Below are 24108 nucleotides of genomic sequence, written 5' to 3' on the forward strand. Positions count from 1 at the left end.
CATTAGGACCAGAGGATGCAGACTCTGACAGAAGAGTCCACTCTTGCCAAGCAAACTCCTGCCTCCTCCCCTTGCTGACCATCTCAGCTATAGAAGTGCATCCACTCCCTGTCATGTGCCCTTTGGAGGCACACACAGCTAGGGCAGGATTATCTCAGCCTGCAGAGAGCTGCTGGCCAGGCATTCTCCTTCAGGGAAGCCAAGTGGAGCACTGGTGTGTTTCTCATTAGCTCCCATTATCCATGCTATTGTAGTGCTCCCAGTGCTAAAGCACAGCCGGGAGACAGCTGGGCTGCCCTGCAATTGTTTGTTTGTTAAGAGGATTTGCTCTGTGGCAGGATATTTCCAAGCCACATGCAGAGGAGGGGTGTCCTGGTAACAGTGCCATCCTCTGAGCCACTTGTGTGCCCTGGTTCTCCCACTGCCTCAGAACAACCCACCTGGTTTCACCCTCACTACGAGTAAACTGCAGATTGTGTTTCCTTCTGACTCTCAGAGATAAGGGGTGAGACAAGTGAGCCATACAAAGCCATTCTGCTGATGAACTGATGCTCTGGTTCCACATCCACTATTGCTGCTGCTCCTTTCACAGCACTCAGAGCAGGGCAGGCAGGAGCAGGGATCTGTGGCACCCTGTCCAGCTGCCAGACAGCAGGGAAAGGCCATCGTGCACCCCTCCTTTGACACCTTTATTTTTTGTCCTTCCCCTTGCTCCCGGTGATAATCCTGCAGCTGTAACACTGCACCCCATATGAGTGATTTTCTCTTCACCCAGCCTCTCTCAAAGCTCTCTGACCAGACCCAGAAGTCCTTACTCAGCACCTACTCCCTCCAAATGGGATTAGCTTGAGTCAGTCTCAGCCATATCTCAAGATCTGTTGATGCTAATTTCCCTCATGCAGGTGCTCAGAGCAGGTAGGGGACAAATGGGCAGATGGACAGTCAGGGCTTTTGTCTGGTCAGCTGAGGAAAATTCTGAGAAGGGCCCTCAGAATCTGACCTACCATGGTTAGAGGGTGGCACAGACAGTGACAAAATTAATGCATTAGCCAGGCTGCTTTATAGTCCAGCCCCTTTCTGTCTCTGTCTCTTCAAGCCAGACAGGGATCACCAGCAGAGTGTCTGAAAGGAGCTGTCATGATGCATAGCATCCACACCTCCATCCCCATTCATGGCTCAGAGGAAGGTTGAGAAGGAAAATGATCCTTGCAGCCTCTGTAGCACAAAAAGCCATGGCCATCCCCATTTCCCCAGAGTGAGAGCCCAATAGCTACAACATTCTTCCACAGATGCATTGGATGATGCTTGCCCATGGATGCACAAGGCAGAGGGAACTCCAGGTTTGTTCCTATAGCTGTGTGCCCTCACATTACAGCTCCCCCTGCTCTGCATGCAGGACTCACAGCCTGCCATGGGCACCTGGGCTCACTGTGCTCATAGTTAGTCCTGATAGAAGTCAGTTTATGGCTCCAATTCCAAAAGGTAGGGCAGGCTGAGCCACTGGTTGTGCTGGGAGCATGATTGAGCTGCCTGTAAGATCTTGGTGGCTGGAGATGGGATCCAGGCTTTGTTTTTTCCCATCCTGTTGGATGGCAGTGATTTTGTCTGAGGGAAAGCATGTGCTAAACTTGCAGTGCACTGCTGGAGGAGGGAAGAATGCACACAAGGAAAACAGTTCTACCCACAGCAGGTGAGGAACAGTGCCAGCATCATACTAGCAGTTGCAGATGACGGGTGGTGGGCAAAATTCCTGCCACTTTCTAGATTAGTAAAACACCTCCTCTGGGTCCAACAGCAGACTGATAGAAAACACAGCCCACAGAAGCAGTCCCTGCAGATGGTGTGATTTGAACTACTATTGATCTAGGCAACCTTTTGCGATGTTTAAAGAGTTTGTCCAGGAATAAAATAGCTGGATGGAAGGAGCAGTCTCGGCAGCATCCGCGTCTCTCTTTGTCCTCCCCAGCGAGCATCTCCGGGCAGAGCAAGCCCGGGAGGAGGAGGCGCCTGGGGCTCCGGTGCCGCGGGGCTGCCCGGCCGCCGGGGAGGCGGGCGCAGAGCAGGAGCCCCGCGGCACCGGAGCCCCGGGAGCTCGGGGAGCCGGGGCGGGGCCGGCCGGGCGGGGCAGCCCGGACCCCCCGCCTTCCCCGGCACCTCCCCCGGCCCGCAGCCCGGAGCCCGGAGCCCGCCCGGTCCGGAGCGCGGCGGAGCGCGGCCATGGGCTCCCGGCTGAGCCGGCAGAGCAGCCTGGAGGAGGAGAGCGGCGAGGAGCCGTGCCCCGGCAGGCTGGAGAGCGGCCGGGGCGACTTCCACCTCTCCTCGCTGCTGCTGCACCCGCAGAAGCTGCCCGGGGTGCTGCGGAAAGCCTCGCCCGCGCCCTACGTGCGGCGGGTGGGGTGGCTGCGGGAGATCCAGGCCACCATCCGGGAGCACAAGCGGGAGCACGCCGTGCACATCCTCCGGCTGCTCAGGAAGGTACCTGCGGCGGGATGCGGGATGCGGGATGCGGGCAGGGCAGGGACAAAGGGCCGTGCGGGACCGGGGGCTGCAGGAGCCGCGGTGCAGGAGCCCCCTGCCCGGCGCTGGGTGTGCAGCCCTCCTTGAGGGGCTCTTTGTGCTGCCTTTCTCCGCTCCGTGCCCCGCTCCGTGCCCTCCGTGCCAGGCGGCACCAGCCACCTCCCCGACCCCCAGGCTGGCCCGACTGCCGGGGGCACAGAGAGGGGCTGGAGGGAGCTGCGAGGGGGACTGTGCTGCACGCAGGAGAAGGGGGGTCCGGGCTTGGGCTGTGCCCATCCACACCCCTCCATGGCAGCCCGAGGGTGTGCTCAGGATTGATGCCCCTCCAGAAAAAAGCCACTGCCGCCCCACTGCCAGCACATCCCATCATGGCCACTCAGCCATCCTGGGAAACCCCAAAATGGCTTTGGAGGGCACCTCTGGGACAGTCGAGGCTGAGAGGAGAGGTAAAGGGGTCAGTGTATCAGTGGGAGCATGTTTCAGTCTGCCGCCATTCAGGAACAGAAAAGGCAGTGTGCAGACAGTGCGGTGCCAAACTGATGCTGAGGACAGAGCCCTGCTGCTGGAACGGAGCCATCTCCTCCATCACTCACTGCTACCATCACTTTCCAGCCAAACTCAGCTGCCCCAAACTGCAGGCAACTCTGTGACTGGTAGCACAGGGGACAAAGCCCACCTCTGATGTGGACATCAAACACCATCAGTTTGTAGGTTGTCATGTTGCTTCATTAGATAACGATCATCTAACTTCATCTTGGGAATGTACATTATCTCTTGCCTTAGTAGCAAGTGGCCTTTGGGTGTGAGTGCAGTGGGGCAGGGACTGGCTCACTGGATGCTTGTTCACCCACACCACTGGTTGTGCTGCATGAACAGCCCTGCCTGCTCTGCATGTCCAGGGTTTTACAACACATCTGACAGTGGTGCTCACTGCCCTGGGCTACCAGGAAGTTACAAACTCACAGGTGAGAATCCACAGGACCAAAAATTAACACTCTGCTTCTCCTGTCCACTACTTAAGCATTCACTTGAAGATTGTTACCAGCACCACACTTTTCTTGCCACAAATGTAGGCAGATAAACTCACAGCAGAAAACCTCTGTGTGTGCACCAGTATGGCAAACAAGGGTTAAATAAGATTTCTAAGGCAGTTTTGGAGAGGCATTATTGCAAGAGGCTTGTGAAGACATAGAGGCAACCACTCACTTCATGGATGTGGCAAGGTAACATGAACAGGCTTTTCTAGGGTATGCCAGAGGCCAGAACTACAGAATGCCATTTCCACCTCTCCTGGAGAGTGAAGCACTGAAACCTTCCACAGACCCGGGAGGTCTCCAGAAGGTCCATCTGTGAACAGGCAGGGTTTGAGTGCTAAGGCACAGGGCCATATGGAATGGAGGGTCATTTCTAAGTTCCTTTCAGGATCAGTTGAACACCTGGCTTCCCCATATCTGCGCTTGAGAATTACCATGTCATGGACAGTCACATTTTGCCTGCTGCCTTTCTAGTTCCCCATGTTATTCCTGGTCCCCAATTCTGCCTGGCCATGTTGAAACAGTGACTGTCTGCCCATCTGCTCACAACAGAACAGTGGGACATGCATCCTGTAATCACAACATCTTCTGCCAAGCAAGATGGGAACCCAACCCATCCCCAAAGCCTCTGGTTCATTGAGCACTCAGAGGTTTCAGAGATGGAGGGTTTACACCACTAACATGTACCACACCCCAGGCTGGGGTCAGGTAATCACTACCAGTCCTCCTTAGGTGCCCAATGTCAGCTTCAGATCAGCCTTTTATTCTACCTCACAGATTTTCCTCACTCCACAGCTGCATTCACCCCTTAGCCTGGTCCCCCTTAGCTGTCCCTCCTTACCTTGGCAGTGTCACGCTCTCGGGAGTCACGGATTAGTGTGTCCCAGGTGAGGATCTGTTTGTTACCTGGAAAAAGAGAGATACCTGTTCACTCTAGTGGACAGGGAGGATATTTAACACCACACCTCATCACTGTGCCTTGGGCCAGGGTGCAAACACCCCAGGGAAGGCAGAGAAATGGTGGAACTGGGATTGCAGCGTGCTCAGGTGAGCAGAGAGCTCAGCCAGAGCAGAGGACACGGGATCCCCTGTGTGCCTCCACTGCTCCCAGCACATCCCCCTTGCCCAGCCCTGCAGGTGTACCCTGCTGATGGATCTGCCAGTGGTTTTTCACCTGTGGGCTGCAGACTGTTCCTAGGATGTTCAGAGGGTGTGAGAATGTAAAGCAAGCAAGGCAGGCAGAAGCAGATCCACTAAGAGAGATGTGAGATCCCAGCATTTCAGAGGACTGCATGGAGAACAGCTGCAAGCTGCAGGTGCATGTGTGCTTTGTACATGAACACTTGGACAGCTCCACTGCACACCATCTACCCCAGAAATGCCACCAGCAGAAGCCAGATCAGCTTTCCTGCTGATCTAGGTGGGCATCACTCAGCTGAAGCCCAGGGAGACATTAGACTTAGACCAGCAAAAAGTCTGCTATAATCTGTTTTCCCTGTGCTGAGACGATGGCAAAGTGTCACTTTTAAGAGCACTAAGCCAACTGAAGTGGCAAGAGTTATAATATTCTGCTGTCTGCAGCCACCTTGTAGCTGGTACAAAATTTTCCAAGAAATAAGAGAGAGAGGGAGGGAGAGAGAGAAATAAGTAAGACGAGCTGAAAAATGCCTCTGGGCTAAGAATTTATGGAATATCAATGTGAAGTGAACATTTACAGCTATATTACTTTAAAAACCCTTGCAGGCAGGATTTATAATGGGAATGCAGATTCATCTTAATGGTATAGCTCCAACTGGGGGAGTTTAATTACTGCTCTGACATCCACTGCTGCATGCCCAGCCATGCCATCCTCACAGCAGCTTTCTTCATCTGTGCACATTACACTTGGTGTGGGAGGCTCCATTTCCCTGAAGCCTTATGGTTAAGGGAGACACTGGCATGATGCCTTGGCAGGCTCCTGGCCCATGTCCAGCTGTGGCTGTCTGTCCTTCAGGACTGATCCACTGCTTGGGTTCCTTGCCTGCCTACAGGTGCCGTTTGTGCACACAGAGTGATGGGGCTGTAAAGTATTTAATTTATTCTCCCTTCCTGTGTCTCTAGCCAGGATCTCTTTGGGATTGTGCTTCCTGCTCAATCCAGCATATCCGGAGCAGGATGCAGCACTGGCTTTGATTGGTGCTTGGAGTAAGGATCCCAAACCTCTGCCAGCTATGGCTCTGCCCCTGTTGGTGATGTATGTGCATACATCCAGCTTTTTCCCCCCCTCTCGCTCCATTTTTTTTTTTTAGCTCCCAGTCACTGGGTGGTGCCTGAAACACACACTCAGTAGAGCAGTGTGAACATATGGGGCACCCATTTGCTTATTCATTTCTCCTGTCAGCTGCATACAGAATGGGGAAAAGACTTGTTTCCTCCCTTAGCTGAGCCCTCCTTATAAACTGAATCAAACTCAGCACTATCCCTACTAGAGAGTTTTTCTGTTCTACATCTCTGCTCCTAGGGTATTTTTTTCATATGTGAATATGTGATCTCTCTTTCCCACATTTTTTTAAAATATTGGTTTTTTTCACAGCTCTGTAGTACCTTCTGATTGTAGTAACTGTGTCAGTATATTAGCTCTTTGCTTTCCCCTTAGCAAGAAACATCTTAGTTCTTTGCAGTATTATCCATTTGGCCCTAGGAAGGCTTTTTGTTCCCAAAGATGCTGAGGTTTCCTCCAAAGGTGCCCCATCCCCTGGTCCACACAGATAAACTGCATGGACCACAGATGTTCCCCTAACTCACACTGTGGAAGATGGAAGAGGAGCTCCTCTGACTGTGGTGTAAAGCCACCTCTAAATTTACCACTGCACCCCATCCTGAGAAATTCACAGCACAGCTAAACTCACACAGGTGGGCAGGACTTCTGCTCAGCCAGCCACCACCAGGGCATATGGCAGCATCTAAATACCTGAGAAAGGTCTGATTCTTCCAGAAAAGCTGAGATTGGAGAAGCAGCTTTAGAGCCAGCCTTCCTGCTTGGCTTCTTCAGCAGATTCACACATAGAGCTGACAAAACTGTGTTTCTCTGAAGTTAATTCTGTCCAGGCTCCAGCCAGCCTGGAAATGATAGAATTCTCACCTTCCTGTGGTAGGTGGAAATAAGGTGGACTAGCTCCAATTAACACTGCATCTCATCCAACTCTCGGGCTGCCTCACCCCCAGCACAGTAATGCTGGGTCAGACACGGCTGCTTCACCTCTGCTGGATCATTTCCTGTACTGGGCATCCAGCTGGCACCACAGCAGATTTACTTTCTGGTTTCAGAACATCCCATGGACAGAGCTCTGAGGAATCCCGTGTGCCTGACTGTCTGTTTTTGTTGTAGGACCTAGGACTGGAAGGAACATTTCTCAATGAAGTGCTCTACAAAAATGCAACTTTCCTCAACTTGGTGGATCCCATCTCTCATGACCTGCTGATGAGCCTTGCCAGAGATCTGCAATGTCCCAAAAAGGTGAATTCTCCCTCAGCTCAGTGAGTGCTTTGTGGCACAGCACTGATGCTGAGAGCCCTTCTGGGGCAGCTGGTGCTGCATCAATCCTCCAGAGCCAGGCAGAGTGTGCCCTGGGAATGGCAGTGTGTGCATTGTGGGGCATATTTCTGTAGAAATCAGTTAAAACTACCTCAGAACATGAACAGCTGAAGGAGGGGATGGCTATGTGCACAGATATTAGGAAATTACTTTTTGTGTCCATAGTAAACTTAGTGACAGGGCAGAGAGCCCTAATCAGTGGTATCACAGGGGTTCAAAGCAATTAGAGCTCATGGAGCTGCAGGGGAGAGCAGAGATCTCTGCAGGACAACCACCTCTCTCTTCCTGGGCTCTTTTCCATATGTAACTACCTCAACCCAGCATTATTTGTCCCCATAAACTCTCAGAGTTCCCCACAGAGAATGGTGCTGCAGGAATATTTTGCCACTGGGGGTTCAGGAAGTAAATGTGTGATGGGCACAGCATCCCTGCAGGCTCCAGCACTTTCCTTCAGAGCATGAGGAGGGCAGAGTAGAAAGGCAGGGCTGAGAACTGACAAACATCACAGATGTCCCAGTCCCACTGCAACAACCAGCATCTATTTCTGTTACCCTTTGCCACCACAGACACTTGGATTTGCAATGTACCCATTTGCTCATTAGGCTTGGCAAGTGTCATGTTTGCTTTATAAGGAGAGGAATAGAGTGAATTTCTTTATTCAAAGAGAGATATTAAGAACACAGAGCTCAGAGCAAGCAGCAGTGCCCCAGGGAATACATTGAATGCCTGGTGTAGATTAGTGGCATTTCTAACCTTGTTCTGCCATCTCCTGATAACAGAGGCTCACTGATAACAATTAACCAGTCATGTCTCAATAGACAAACCACATTTAGCCAAAGTTTAATCATCATTATTAGGCTGTAGCACAGCCTGACAGCCTGAAAAAAAAAAACGAAAAACCTTTCCAAGAGTAATGTCTGTGTAATTCATGTAAGCATTTGAAGGAAGGGCTGGGTGGTGGCAGTGGTATCTCTTTAACCACACTTCACCTGACCTCATCTCCAGCTGTTCTACTAGACCTTCTCCAAGCCTGTGCTGTGCAGTGCCCCTCAGGGCAGGCAGCAGGAGGGGACCTTGCTCTAATCCAGTGCCCATGTGTTTGGCAGATAACACATTGCCATTTTTATACACCTGCTTATCCCCCCTCTCTACTTTCATGCCTTATGGATGCACTGACACACGTACCATTGCACAAGAAATTGTTTTCCCCATTCCTAAGGAAGATGTTGAGCACCTGAGTTGCCCTTCAAAGCCAGCAGAGGTTTAATGATTTAATTAAATTCTTGTAGAAATTCAGTACCTACAGTACCAGCACCCTTCCCAGAACAATGCCAGAGCACGTCCCCTCTCCGACCCTGGCTGAGCATCTGGTGGGTGTAACTGCATTACAGGCAAGCAGGCTGAGTGCAATTCCCAGTCTGTCAGTGGAAATTAAATCAGAGAGGACACAGGAAAGAACAGGAGGGTAACTCTCAGCTGGGAGCCAACCATCACTCACAGGGCTCTGTGCCAGCTGCTGTACTGGAGCCTCTGTGCACGTGCACCCTCTTGGAGAGGTTTGCTGTTGTAGGTGACAGCAGAGTGCCAGCTGCAGCCCTGCCAGCACAGAGTCTAGAATGTGGCACCTAAGCCAAAGGCATGGGCCAGTCCCTATGGGGCTCCTAGGGAAGCTGGGATGGGGATCAGGGGATGCTCATCTGAGCAGAAGGCTGGGATCCCTCTCCCCATGCTGGCAGTGCATCCCTGGGGAGTTCAGCTGCTTCAGGGGCTGCTGAGCAAAGTCACAGAGCAGCTGTTGGCCCCCAGTACAGAGCTTTAACTGCTCACAGTAAGGAATAAATCAGAGCATTCCCTGACAGCTTTACTGGTGTTCACCTATCAAATCCCTAAATGCACATGTTGGCCCCAGGGCTGGAGGGCTGAGGGGTGAGAATGCAGGTGTCTGTCAGCAATTGGAAAATGCAATAGGGAAGGCAGAAGTCCCAGCCTTCAGCAGCTGCCATTTGCCATTCTGCTTCAGCAGAGGAAGAGGTTCTGTTCCAAGTCATGGCACTACAGAACATGTGCAAAAATAACCCAGGAAGGCAACAACCATGTGGGTGCCTTCTTTTCCTGACGAGTTAGTGCAGTGGTGGGAGGGAACTGCTGGCATTTCAAGCTCCCAAACCTCCTGTAGCAGAGTGGACTGCAAGGAAGTAAGATGGACTATAGACAAAGTTTCCTGTCCTGACATCTCCCAGCTAGAGCACAGGAGGTTGTGGAGTCAGTGTGTTAACTGCAGGAGGAGCAAGAAGCACCTTGGGGATGGGGCAAGGGTGCCACTTACTGACCTTTCCACATCAGGGTATCAGATAGTCCAGAAACAGAGTTTGGGGAAGCACAGCAGCAAGGTAATTAACAGAAATTTAGCACTGTCCTGTAACACAAGGAGTTGGCAGCACAGGAGTCCCTGAAACAGGGCATTGTCAGTCACCCCTGCCTCAGCCCTAGAAAAGGATCCCCTCTTCTGAGTTTCACTTGTTCCTGGGTGGGCTGTGAAATTGTAGCTCTGCTCTGGGCAAGAACATGCTGGCTGGGCTGGGGTTCTTCCTGGCAGGGCAGAACTCCTCCTGCTCCTCCTCCTCCCCAGGAGAGCTTGGCATATGGCAGAGGCATCTCAGGCCTTCTCACCATTCCTCTTTCATTCCCTCTTCTCTTCATCTGCTCCCTTACATACATGACCCTGCTCCACTGCCATCTTTATTCCTTTCCCATCTTCCTTTGCCCTCCTCCTTTTCTCATGTTCTGCTGTGGTGCAGGCAGTCTAAGTTGTCCCTTTGCTTTCAGGAATACGACCCCTGGAAATCCTCAGACAGGATCTGCAGGCAGCTGATTTACCACCTCACCCCGCACTCGAAATGGCACCGGCACGGGATGCCCCGCAGGAAGTCCCAAGTGTGGTAAGAGCCCAGCAGGGATGGTGTGGATGGGAACAGAGGGGGATCTGCCTGGGCAACCCATCCAGCACTCCCCTCCTCAGAGAGAGGCAGGACTGAAAACAGTGCACAGCAGCTGCAGTGCAGCCTCTTCCAAACCCCAGCCCCAGCAGCCCTCTCTTTGATGTGTTTTGCTCCTTCCTGTGTGGTGTTACAGTTCCTCACCTTCTCAAAGGGCACTGAAATCAATCCCCCTGAGTGCACAGCACAGACACCCCTCCTGCAGGGCCTGCAGGGTGTTTGGCCCCAGGAGCATGGCCAGGGCTGCCAGCCTGTAAAAACCCCCATGTGCCAAAGGGAGCTGTTCCCAGCTCTGCATCACACCTTGTTCTAGTTTAAAGCTTCCCTGACGGTGGGAAAGGTGTCCCATTATGAGGCACTGCCCCCAGCTGATCACCCCATTCAGCAGGAACCACTCTGGGGTGGCTGGATGGGTGACCATCCTTCTTACCTCCCACTTCTCTGCCAGCACCTGGAGAGGGCCCTGGGATGGTGCAGAGGCACAGAGAACCCAACTCAGAGCATGTTGGTCACTGGATGGCAGCTGCTTTTCACTACTAGAAGTGTATTTGGACACCCACACTTGTTCCCTCCTTGACACTTGCTGGTTTTTCTGCCCAGATAAAGAGCAATCCCCATGTCTTTTAAATCTACCCATCCTCTTGTCATTTTCTTGGAGCAAACCCTGTTCCTGTGACAGAGATCACCACTGCTGAAGAAAAGACAGAGAAGTGACTAAGAAAAGAGCTCATGTCAGCCCCATTAGATTCACAGGAATAAATGCAGGATTCGATAAAAAGAAATGCAAAATCAGCAGCACTCTGAGAATGGCCTTGGGCTTTTCTGATGCTTTTGGTCTTTGATGTGTGTGCCAGCAACTTAAAATCCCCCATGAGAATTGACATTTCCATCATACCTTTCATTCTGACTCAGAGGCAGGTTCCAAGTGCATGTTAAGGAATAAATCCCTAATGCCATGATTTCCAGGCCATCTGCCTCTTGCACCCACTTTGCCAGGAGCTGAGCACTCCCAGTGCTCTCACCCCAGCACCCACAGGGCAGGATTGTTTGTGCTGCTTTGCAGGTGCCAAGCACAGCTCAGAACAAGACTGAGCTTTCAGAGCTGAGTGAGCCCTTTTCCAGACCCACTCAATGACATTTTCCCTGTAAGATCCTGCAGAATACTGGAGATGCAGGAAATAGATGGCAGTTCCCACCTCATCCCTGTCCCCTCCCAAGCTTAAAGAGAAGTTCAGATCTCCAAACTCCTGCTTGCAGAAGTCTCCAGTCTCCAGCTGGACTTCAGGATGAAGGGTCAAACTGGAAGTGTTCCCTGTGATTGCACAGCCTGGGGACAGCAGAGGACTGCAAAGTGCTGCAAACCCATCCCTTAGTAACAACAGAGAGGAGGTTTGTGGCCAGAGGAAGAGCTCTGTGTCCAGTGAGCAGCCCACATAGAGGGGTCAGGCCCCAGGTATTGGCCAGGTACAGAACACCTGTGAGCACAAGCAGGGAGAGGGCAACAAGACAATGTGCAATAAGTCTGAAATGGGCTGCCCTGCCTGGCTACCACACCCAGTTACAATGTGTTGCATAAGGCACAAATTAATTTTGATGAAATATTTAACAGCAGAGCTTTCTCTTTTAAGTGTGGAGATGAAATGTTTTGCAGTTTGCAGCAAAAGACGCCTGCAGAGTTGGCATCTGAGGCCGCTGCAAGAAAATGGGTGTTGCCAGTAGCAGGAAGGCAAGAAATAGCTGCTTCATTTGGAGATACCAAGGCACAAGTTTGTTTAGGCAGGCTGTTTTTACATGATCCACATTCTGCACTTCCCTCTGTCTGCTCGTGGGAGTATTTTACTACAGTGTCTGTCTCAAAGCCTGTGCCCTTGGCTTGCACCCTTCCTGCTCTTTAGGTCCTGCAGAGAGCATGGGTGTAGCTGCAATACTTTGAAGGAATTTCTAAAATCTAGTGGGGGTTAAGGACAGCAGGGAGGATCTGTGCATGGAGACCACATCCAGAAACCAAATCCTCCTCTTGCTTTTGCAGCCTCCTGGGCTTTGGCATCTGGCTTTCACAGAGCTGATGCCCGACTCCCTTGTTCTCTGAAATGCAATTTCTACTTTCTGCAGCATGTTAGATGGGTCCAGGAGATAATTAGCAAGCTCAGCCATACAGAGAGCTTGGAGCATCTGCCAGGTTTTAATTACATTTGGGCTGTTATGGAGATGTGGTACTGCAATACTGGAGTCAGATGATGCACCAGGTGTTGGTCCCCACTGCCAAACCAGTGGGTCACAAACAACTTAACAGCAGTTGCATCCCCAGCTGCTCTCAGTGGGACCCACATCCAGCAGGTGCACACCTGAGCCACCCATGAGCTGGTAAAGCAAAAAAGGATAAGAGACATTTCTTCAAGCACTGCTGTTTCAGTGCACAGGCAGAGCCCATACAGAAATGTGGAAGGATAAAGCTCAGTGTGCGTCCATGGAGTCAATGCAAAGGCAGCTGGAGGGAGCAGGGATCATCCAGCCCAGGCTCTGTCTGGTTCCTGTGCTTGACTGAAGTGCTGAAGGTGAAGCTGGGAGCCAACTTGCCCTCTGCATCCATGCCTGTGGGCTCCCTGGAGTGGCTGTATGCCTTGTACAAGGAAGGGTTGCAGTCCCAGCTGTGCAGCCACCCAAAGAGACTATTTCAGCTGCCCTGGTGATACTCAGACTAAGACACTGAAAAGAAGAGGCTTCTTTCCTGCAAAATCCTGGCTCAGGTTTGCAGCCAACAGCCTGCACCCCACTAGCTCTGCCCTACTTGGGTTGGCTGCCTAACCAAACTGGGAAGATAAGCTCTTGCAGATTTACTCTGGGGGTTTTAAAACTGAAAGCTCAAAAGCTGGAGGATAAGATTTCTGCAGCTTTTTCTTTTTTTCTTTTTTTTTTTTTTTTTTTTTTTTTTTGCAGCAGGGACTAGCATAACTACTACACAATTTTCAGTCCTTTATATCCTAGAGGGAATTTAGTTTTAGCACCATTTTACGGTTGTATAGATCACTCCCACTTAATGAGCAGAATACATCCTGGAGTGTTGTATAACTCCAGCTTCACTTTCTCATTAAATTGATGTTTAGTGTGTAAAGAGTAATGGATTAAGAAATGCTCCTTTATACAGACATAGACCTTTTAGGCTATCAGTGCCACTTCTGTGGCATTTTTGACAGATGCAGAACTTTCAGATGTTATTAATTCTTGTTTTCAGAATTCTTGGGGCCTCTTGCCATGAATTCAAGAGAACTGTCACCATCTGCTGTCAGAACAGGGTGGGACCCAGAGGGTGTGTTATTTTTTGAGGGCCAGACACACTGGGCTTCAGTTCAGAGCAGAGAGGGAGAAGGGTATCAGGTGAAGACTGCCTTTGTCTGGAGAGCTGGATCACAGTCTGGTACTGTGATTAGGAAGCTCTGGATTACAACTGAACTGTCTTGGCAAGGCAGTGTCAGGGAACCTTAATGTATCTTCCACTTGCCTCATCCCCAGAGCTGGCTCCTTCAGTGTAACCACTTCCTTTCCTGAGTGCAAAGGATCAACCCTGACTCCTCAAAGCAGGCAGGCAGCAGACACAGCTTTATAATTGTGACCAAAATCCCAGATTTTTCACACAGTGGCTGGTTCTGGAAGAGCAAATGCAGTTAGTTGTGTGTATGGAGTTAACTCCCACACCACATGTATGTGGCCTTTCCTTTTCACAAATCTTACCACAGCTTTACTTTGCTCATCTGAGTGAATTTCATCATGGCTAATCCAGTATCCCTTCTGGGCTTATTGCTCCCTTTCTGTAATTGATGTGCACTGGCCAGACATTGCAGCATTAGATGCATTTTTAAAATGCAGTGAAAGCACTTGTGTCTAGAGGACTTCAAGGAAACAGCTCTAAAGGGCTTCACATCTTTTTTTTTTTCCTTGAAAACATCACTCAGCACTGAGGCTGACAGTTCTGGCAGATGAGATCCCAGCCTTCACATGGCATGAGGAGAATATTAACTACAGCTTCGTGTCACCCTTATGCAACAGGGTAAACAGGCCCCATCATTCCTGCTCCAGTGAGAGGAAGCCAAGTCAGTTAACTAAAGCCACATGGAAAACATCATATGGGACTACAGGAACTGCCCCACACACTGTTTCCAAGGAGCTGCTGCTCACAGAGACGTCAGATGGACAGACATGAGCTGGTGGATGAGTTGTGGATTGGAGGCAGGAATTGCGCCCTCATCTTACAGTTCTGAGCATCCCAAAGACTGCCCTGAGGAGGGTTCCCAGCAGGAACCATACATTTGAGGGTTCCTATACATTTGGAAAGGCTGTTGGAGGTGGCAGAAAGGGTCACCCAGCAGCTTGACACTGCCCTGCCAGAGTCAGGAGTAAAAAGGCCAAGACTGGCAGGCAAGAGAAGCAGGACACTGGTGGGCAGACAGTGAGGCTGCGTGGAAGGGGGTAATGAAAAGCAGAGACCTTGTGCCTTTGTGACTCGTACCCAGTTGAAGGTCTGACAAGGACATGGGTCAATACATGATATTTACAGCAAGGAGGCATTCCCTGCTTTGCTAGGAGAGGCCTAAATAATGAAGGGAAACAAGCTGAGGCCTTGGACAGATCAAGTAGCAGCAAGGGGAAGGCCAAGGGCTCACAGGTCTCTTGAACACACCTTCAGGGACAGAGTGACAGCAGAGGCAGGAAAAGAGAGGCACTCAGCTGCATCAACAACTACAGATTTCCAGATTTCCATGTCCCACCCCAGCTGCGGAGGGAGTGAGACAGGAGAAGGGCTGCCTTTGCCTCCTCTCCACAGCTGGTCACAAGAGCTTGGCCACAAAGATGGAGACGTGACTAAGGGACTTCTCAAGGAAGTGACCTATTTGTGCACTGCCTCCATCCTCACAGCAGGGCCAGGATCAGCTGGGGCTGGGTTAGTCTAGGTCAGTACTTTTGAGGCTTCTCTTTCCTTTTTCATGTTGCATTAGAGGCAGCTAAAGCCAACCCTGCACAGCAGCACCCTGTGCCACTGGGGAAGCAAAGCAAGCAGATTATGCTAAGTAGGCAATTAAAAAGCTCAGAATCCATCCCCTAAATCACTGCTCAAAGCAGGGATGCCATCCAGACATGCCTGAGGTTCTGTGCAAGAAAGAGCAGCTGAGAGATACCTGACTCATGGCTAATTAGCCACTACTGGCAGTGCCTGTTAATGACAGAGGGGATATCCACTAATGGGAATTTCTGGCATCAGCAAAGTTTTATATTTGGAGACAAATTTAATGTAAAAATAAAAGACAGAGTGATAGAAAGCTGGTAATTCTCCAGAGAAATAGGCATGAAGTGGTGAGCACCCCTCATTAGCAAAATTCTATCTCTTACTGTCTCTTCCCAGCCTTTCTCCATAGCATGGAGACAAGGAAATGAGCTGAGACTCCAGGCACTTCAACATTCTTGGGCTGAGCAAGCTCCCCCAAACCCCACAAAGCTAACAAGGGTTCAGACACCACTGTGACTGCTACAAGTCCCAACAGGGCAACACTCAGGAGCAACTGCACCCCTTTGGTGCTGCCACCAAAGAATTTATCTGATGAGCAAGAAATTGATGGGATTCAGTGCTAATAAAAAAACCAAACATGCTGAGCCTGCAGCTTCATGGACTTGAAGAAGGACCTGGAAGATGGCCTGAGGGTTAATTCTCTTGGGACAAGTCCTGGAGACAAACAGCTAGCAATTAATTTCAGGTCCCCTAATTGTCCCATTTCAAGACAGCTCTGTATTTGCTTATGCTAGCTGAGCTCCCAGGAGGCTGGAACACTGGCTGTGTGTTAGTGGAAAGAGGAAGATTTTTATCCCAAAATAAAGCCTGGGGAGGCACAAGATGGTTTCACCTCTTTCCCAGCCCACATTTCTCACTGAGAGGATGTTTTTTTTCCAGACACCCTCAGGTCTCTGAGGCCCCTTCTCTGTCTGGACTGACCCAGGGTGGATCTCCCATAGCCAGGCTCAAAGTGCAGCCTAGAGACTGCTGGTAATGCCTGTTGGAGAGTAGAGTTGGCACCCAGGGAAGGGATAAGTGGCAGTGAGGGTGGGAGGAAAACTGGCTCCTTGTCCCTGGGAGAAAGGCCAGACCCCAAGAAGGGGGCTGGGAACAATGCAAAGTAAAACCTTCCACATGAGAAGCAAGGACATGCACCTCAAAGAGCTCCCATCCCTCAGCAGGGGTGGAGAAGGGTTGAAAGCAGGGTGTTGATCCTTTATAAACTGAACTCTGGGCCAGCACCATTCCTCACTGGATGCTGCATCCCCAGGCAGGCAGTAGGGCTGGGCTGATGATTGCCCTTGTTTCTTGCTCAAAGTTTCCAAGAATTTCTCTCTTACAAGCCATTTCTCCAGCATTTGAGGGAGTGGGGGCTTGTTTCCTCTCCAGGCTTGCTGCAGATAATACAAACACAGTCTGCTGCCCTGCATCCACGGTCCAGATCCTTGTTAGATGCAAATCCTCACAATTACAAATGTGCCCTGAGCACCAGTAGGTTAATCCAGCCCCCAGTGCTCTGCAGCCTCTGTCCACAAGTCCCTCAGGCATCAAGAGCCACGTTGCTAAGTAGCTGTTGTATCTCACACAAAAGAAAAAAAGCCTTCTGCAGCTGAAGCAATCTTAAAGCCTGTTTTAAGTGCTGAAATTAGAGGATAATACATGACCATTTTCCCTGGAAATAAACCTAGTATTTTCTCAGCCGCTGCACAAGTGACTGAGAACTTGGTGCCCTGTGTATCATGCCCCTCTCCTCCCAAGAAATGGAGCTTAACAGACCTCCAAGAAAAAAACCAACAAACCAAGTGTCAGATAATTCAGAGTAAAGCATCTACCCCCATCTCCTTGACCCATTTCTGACTGCAGACCCATTTTCCTCTAAAGCAATAGAGAGAGTGGGTAGCTGTTCTATGCCTTGCCCTAGAGATGGGGTTTAGTTGTGCCTCTGGGAGCTGCACAGAAACACCAGGGAGGCGAGGAGGAGGCTGCCAGGGTTCACAGCATGCGTGGGGTGTTGCATCTCATGCTTCAGCACTTACCAGAGAGCTGAGGGCCTGGCTGCAGCATAGGGCTGTGTCCACCAGGATGAGGCTCCTACAAACACATCCCTACAAGAGGCATTTTTATAGGCAAGAGAACAGCTTAAACACACAAGGGAGCCCCCCAGTCCTGAGACAGGAGGCCCAGAGTCACCCTGGCAGGTACAGCAATGAGGGCAAAAGGAAGCAGCAAAAAACACAGGAAAGGAAAGAAAAACAAGCCAGCAAAGAAGGGAGGGCGGGCTCTGGCACAGGACAGGAGGGTTTAAGTACGTTCAGCCAGGAGCAGTCCGGTCTGGAGAATCAATTATGGGAAGATAATTTGTCTGCTTGATTAAAACCTCCTTGGGGTATTGGCTCGGTGCTGGGAGGGCAGCAGAAGGTACCTGTTGTGGTGAGAGCACGATCTGTGACTTATTACTGCAGTCTGCACACGGCAGCCACAGGAGGGGAGGGGAGGCTCAACGGGCACAGACAGACGAGCACATTGCTTTTGTCTTTCAGACATTTCCCTTCAGTCATCACTGTCTGCACTCAGAGCCAAGTCGCTCCAGAGGGGACCCCAAGAGCCTCTCAGACTTGTCCCCTTTTAAGAAAGCTGCTGCTGCTGCAGACACGGCAGGAAAACGGCACCTGGATGCCGAGGGCGGCAGCGCAGCGGTGCCGGCTCAGACGTGCCCTCCAGTGGTCCCCACTCCAGCCTGGCTCCCATCCCCACTCCAAACCAGGCTCGTGCCCCGCAGCTTTACAAAAAGGAAGGTCTGAGGAGGCTTTGCACAGACACAGACAAGGTTTAGGGTTGGGGAACGTGCCCCTGTGCTCATGTCTCCTTTCTGTGTCCCCCACCCACCCAGGATCTGCCGTGGTTTGACAGCACTGGGGAAGAGAATTTCCAGGAGCCACAGGCTGTGTTTGTACAAACCAGGCACTGAAGCAGTTACAGGCTTGTTTCTGTGCTTGTTTATCCTCTATTCCCCACTCCCAAGAAAGCCTTCTTCTAAACCCCTACAGGCCAGAGAAGGATGCTGTATCTCTTGTACCAGCCCCTTGTGGATACAGGGGACAGTTACCCTGTGCTCTCAGGTTCACACTCCATTTCATTCCTCCCTGTTTCACTTGATCCACATGAATGCACACCTGCAGTGTGCATTGCATGCTCTGTTCTGCTAGAACAAGTACTCCAGATCAAACACCCAGATAAAATACCTCCCATGACTGAAAGGATAACTCTCATTGTGCTAGGGGAAACCTGAGATGTTTCCAGCTTCAAGGCTGGTCCCTGATAAATTTCATACAAGATGAACCCTCTTTTGTGGTAGACTGTGCTACACCACTGACAGTGATTGGTGACAAACTATACCAAAACACACATGTTGTTTTTCAAGAGAATGGAAGAAATACAGCTCCCAGAAGCCTGGTTTGATCTCAGGCATGTCTTGGATTAGCAGGAAAAGGGAGACTTGCTCAGTGCCACCCAGACCACAGCATGCACAGTTCACACCTGCTGCTGCAGCAGGTAGAAGAACTGCACTGCTGCTACAAGCAATGTGGTGGATTAATTCTTCACAGTCCCATCTTTGGGGCCCAGATAGTGGAGGGATATCAGGTACCATCCTCAAGGCTCTTTGGAGATCTCCCTTGTGTGCTCAGACCAATTATAATTCCCCAGCACATCAGTCCCTGCCATTGACAGGACAGACAAGCACTGCTCCCCTTGCCCCTCCTGTGATCCACTGAGGTGAGGTGTGTGGGTCATCTGATGTGTAAATATTTACTAAGTTATACATTTTACTTACAATACTTCAGGTCTGAATAGAAGTTAATTCATGCTGTTATTAGCTCTCTGCCTTGAGAGCTCCTTAGTCCAAATGCATGCTTGCAGATATGGTTTCAGCCTTGCACAGTGAATTCCCATGGGAAATACAAGAACACATAGAAGTAGCCTGGGCAAAGTACTGCTAAACCCAGGACAGGAATTTGTGGGCTTAAGAATTGACAGGGCAGGCCACGAGGTCTTTCTGCCTCATGCTCCTACAAGAAGTGCAGCTGCAAGTTTGTGCCAGTGTTGAACATGTCCACAAAGGGCTGTGGCCTGCACTGGTGCACATTTACTGACTTATGTCAACACATGCTTATAGGGGACTATTAAAAGTTGAAATTTCTAGGATGCCATGAACTGCATATGTAAAGCAAAGCTGCAGAGGCAGTGCCACATCCTCTGCACAGCTCCAGCAGAGCCTGGCAATACTGAGGCTTGGAGGGACATTCTCACCTGCCACGGGAGCTCCTGCGCTGCTGCAGCCTCCTCCGAGGAAATTGCAAGTCCCCATGTCCCCATTGCTTTCAGGGACTGGCTGTGCCACAGGTGTGCAGGACACTACAGAGAGCCAGATAGGAAGAGTGGGGACCTTGGAAGTGGTGGTTAATGCTTAACCCACCCTGATCCTCCCAAACTCAATAAGGCACTTACAAGACCCCCTGAGCACATGACTGGGGGGGGGTCCTACTATGTCCTTAAGGCAAGATGTGTCTGAAAGAGCAGCAAGATTAACACAATTTACAGTAAGGGATTATGTTCTCCTGTGTTACACCAACACACATTTCTAGTCAATTTTGCAATGCATCCCCCAGCAGCTCCAGTAGCCCCACAGTTCCCACTTCTCACAGCACTCTTACAAACCCACAGGCCATCATTAAGCTCCACACCCCATTTTCTTTGCATCCCCAGCAGCCTCACAACACAGCTTTTCTACCTCCTCCTCACTCCCTTGGCCAGGCATTCAATAAAAGAAATGGCTGAAGCCATCTCTTAGCACCCTTATGCCCTCCCTGCCTCTTCACAGCTGCAGCAGATCCCAGATGATCTGCTGACCACAGAGACCCAAATAGGCAGCCACTGGTGCTGCTTACTGACTAAGTGCTGCTTGTGAAGGCTTTTAAAGGGACACGCAGTAAATCCATTCCTGGAGTGCAGTTTGCCTATCTATTGTTTTCTTGATGAAACATCCATTTCTCAGACATTTAACACAGCTCTCCTCTGCAGCACAGAGCTTGGCATTCACCTGGAGAGGCAGCTCACAAACAGCCCCCACACAGAGTAAATCAGTGCTTTTGGAAAGTTTGCTTGCCTTGGTTATTTTTGCTTTCTATGCATGAGCGCCTGTATGGGCACATACAGACAAACCCTTTGACATCTGCTAGTGGGAGACACTTTAGCACCCTGTGTTGAGCCAGTTCTGGCAAAGTTTATGTGTAAGTGCTGAAAATACACAGCAAAGCCCCAGAACAGTCTGCCCTGAGGTATGATGCAAATGCTTGTTTCCCCAGTGAGCTCTGTTAACCCTTTCCATAACATTCTAGCCCGTGTTGTTGATGAGTTCTCCCTGTCCCAAATGCTCTCTCAGGTTGGCTGAGATGGATGGGAGCGCTCCCCTTAATGAGGCTTAAACCTTAACGATCTCTCTGGATGTCTCCCCTTCCCCACCATCTCCCCATCCCCAGAACAGTCTGCCCTGAGGTATGATGCAAATACTTGTTTCCCCAGTGAGCTCTGTTAACCCTTTCCTTAACATTCTAGCCCATGTTGTTGATGAGTTCTCCCTGTCCCAAATGCTGCCTCACTTGGCTGAGAGTGCTCCCCTTAATGACACTTAAACCTTAATGATCTCTCTCCATGTCTCCCCTTCTCCACCACCAGCCTGAAGACCAGCCTGCAGAAGAAGGTGAGCCAGGACTCCATGGATTTGTCAGGGATCCCCCTGAGCATGCGGGATGTCCACCGCATGGCCTACTACCTGCAGAACAACGGCGACCGCCTGACCTCGGTGGACCTGAGCTTCACGGAGCTCAACGACGACATGGTGCGCCTGCTGCTGCCCTTCCTCGGGGCGCTGCCCAAACTCACCCACCTGTCCCTCAACGGCAACCGCCTGACGCGGGCCACCATGAAGGAGCTGACTGACACCATGAAGGACATGAACAAGTTCCCTTGCCTGGCCTGGGTTGACCTCGGCAACAACGTGGACGTCTCCTCCATGCCGCAGCCGCTGCTGGTGGGCCTGCGCAAGCGCCTCAGCCAGCAGACCACGCTGCCGACCATCTATGAGGCGCTTGACTGCGACTCTGAGATCGCCGGCGGGCACGAGGGCAGCCAGCCAGAGGATGAAGCAGCCGGAAGCACCCCGCCACGTGCTCTTTCTCAGCAGGGCTGCGAGAGGTGACTGAACAACGGGCCGGCGCTGGCACGCTGAAGCAACCCCAAGGAGAGGTTTTGAGTACAAACATCAAGCAGAGGGCCAGCTTGACCGGCTTCCCTTGGCTCTTTTCTCTCGCCTTCCCTGACATCTTCCCCCCCCACCTGCTGTGAGACAAAAGCCTGTCGTCCCCCCACGACATGTTCCGCTCCCTCCCCTCGCTGCCAAACCCATTGCCCACGTTCCAGAGAGGAACCAGTGACTTACAGTGAACCTGGTCCCCAGGCAGGGTCTCACTGGAAGACGGGAAAAGACCTGTCGGAGTCAAGAATATCCTCCAGCAGCCATTGGGTTGAGGGAAAGGGGTTAGGGGGAACCTAAAACAGAAACAGGCTTGTAGTTTACTTCCTTTCTTCCTTTTCCTATGCACCTTGGAAACCTTGGGACCTGCAGCCTTGAGTGTGAAAGGAGGTACCCCAAGAGCCTAGTGCTGTGGAGCTTAGTGGAAGGGCTCAGAGGCCAGAGCTGGAGCCCGGCAGTGTGTCTCCCTCTTGTGTCTGGCTCCTTTTGTTTTGTTTTTTTCCTATTGTGTGTTTTGTATGAACGTCTGAACAAAGGGACCTGGTCAGAGACCATTGGATCACATAGGCTGGGGCGGACACATGGCTTGGAACTGCAGCATCAGGATATTTGCTGTGTGACCGGGGTGAGAGGGAGGGGAAGGAGGCATGTGTTGGTGGGAGCATGGGGGATGGGATGAGTTGGGATGGGATTGGGAGGAGGGGGGAGGAGAGGGAATGGGAAACGGTCTTGTGGATTAGTAGGATTGGTTTCAAAAACTGTGCTTTTGTACTAAAATTACAAGTTCCAAGGTACTACAATTGCAAGTTCCAAGTGAAATTGAGGAAAAGCTGACAGCTGAGCACCTAACTGTGGCACTAGAGGAGCGAGCAATGAATGTGCCAGAGGTGGGAGCTCCCCAGTCGGAAGCGCAGAGCGTTGGCTCCTCGTGGCACACTGCTCACCTCCTAATACAGCCACAACGGGAGCAGCTGCATCACCATTCCCAGTGCTGTCCAGAAACCAAGCCACTGATGCAGAATTTCCAGTGTTTTCCACATTGCTCATGCCCTATGTAAACATAATAAAGAGTTCTCTTGGATATGAGCGTGAAGCACTTCAGAGTCTGAATATCTGGGTTGTTCAGAGGTGTTGGAATATGGACCAGAACCCTCATGCAGTGCCTGAGGGACAGGATCAGGTGCCATTCACACTGGGCAGTGTGATTCATTCCTTTAAGGAAGGAGAAACATGGGTGTTTATTTGTGGTAGGCTGCCATCTTTTGTGTTGCAAGGGGCTGGTAGAAGTAAACTGATGAGATTTAGCTGATAAGTCAAGTCCTCTCAATTATCTGTCCCCACAGGAATTCAGACTTGGATGAGTTTTTGAGAGTTAAAAGTTATAAAAATGAGATATATTAAAAAACCCTTTAAAAATCCTCACCCTTCTAAATGAACAATGGTAACTTTGCCTTCCTCTGCTGATTGTCTGCGAGTCTCAGAGCAGCACACATAAGCAATGCTCCTATATGAAAACAACCCAAATTCACATGGAATAGATACACCTTTCATGCTCTTTCCTAATTTTACAAAACATTGCAAGAAGTAAATTGGTGATATTTTTCAAGGGATCTATTCCCTTTGGACCAAGAGTGTGAGGACACTGGAAGGTATTGGTGTCTCTGATCAACCACCAAAAGCCCTAAATAAAACCAGTTCCCTGAGGAAGAAAGGTGGGATTGGACACTGTGCTGAGCATTACAATCTGACACTGCAAATGCTGGACCCAGTCCTATCTGCATTCCAGTCACAGGTGCAGGACCTCATAACCTTCACATTAACCTGCACCAAGGTCACCACCTGCTCTCTTCTCACAACTCATTTTTCCCTTCTCAGTGTAGTATCTTAAAGAATCATAGAATTGGTTCAGTTGGGAAGGACCTTTGAGGTCGTTGAGTCCAAATATTAACCCAGCACTGCCAAAGCCCCCACTAAACCACACCCCTGAGTGCCACAGCTGCACCTCTTTTCCATAATTCCATGGATGGTGACTCAACCACTGCCCTGGGTGACCTGTTCAATGCTTTACAGCCCAGTCCTGCTGGCCACACATATACAAGCCAGGATGCCACTGGCCTTTTCCACTCAGCAGCTTTCCAGCTGCTCTTCCCCAAGCCTGGAGTCGTGTTTGGGATTGCTGAGACCCAGGTGCAGAACTTGGCACTTGTTGGACCTCAAACAATTGTCCTTGGACCATCAAATTTAGCCTGCCCAAACCCTTCTGCAGAGCCTTCCTACCCTCCAGCAGATCAACATTTCCACCCAACTCGGTGTCACCTGTGAATTCAGCTGAGGATGCCCTCAGTCCCCCATCCAGATGATCAATAAAGACATTAAACAGAACTGGCCCCACTACTGAGCCCTGGGGAAGCCACCAGTGACAGCCCCAGCCGGCTGCAGCTCCATTTACCACCATCTCCAGGCTCAGCCCCCCTTCCTTCCCTTCCCTGCTATGGAAGAGATGGTATTAATTTTTTCTTTTCCTTCCAAAATACCTTTCAGCAAAAATGGAAAGTATTTCAGATGTCAGCAAGATCTGTTTAAACTCTTACAGTCTAAGCAGAGCAGCACTCTGCTCTGTGCCAAGAAGAAAACTC

At 50.7% G+C, this 24108-nt stretch overlaps 1 protein-coding gene across 1 annotated transcript; it reads left to right on the plus strand.

The window, feature by feature from the left end:
* Nucleotides 1–2171: 2171 nt before the first annotated feature.
* On the plus strand, nt 2172–22558 carry LRRC75B (leucine rich repeat containing 75B). The gene is made up of 4 exons (XM_066562115.1): nt 2172–2475; nt 6919–7047; nt 9952–10064; nt 20896–22558. The coding sequence occupies exons 1-4, from the start codon at nt 2218–2220 to the stop codon at nt 21416–21418; spliced, it is 1023 nt and encodes a 340-aa protein (XP_066418212.1). The 5' UTR covers nt 2172–2217; the 3' UTR covers nt 21419–22558.
* The last annotated feature ends 1550 nt before the right edge of the window (nt 22559–24108 follow it).

The sequence above is a fragment of the Molothrus aeneus genome, chromosome 18, assembly GCF_037042795.1.
Source record: "Molothrus aeneus isolate 106 chromosome 18, BPBGC_Maene_1.0, whole genome shotgun sequence".
Classification (NCBI taxonomy): domain Eukaryota; kingdom Metazoa; phylum Chordata; class Aves; order Passeriformes; family Icteridae; genus Molothrus; species Molothrus aeneus.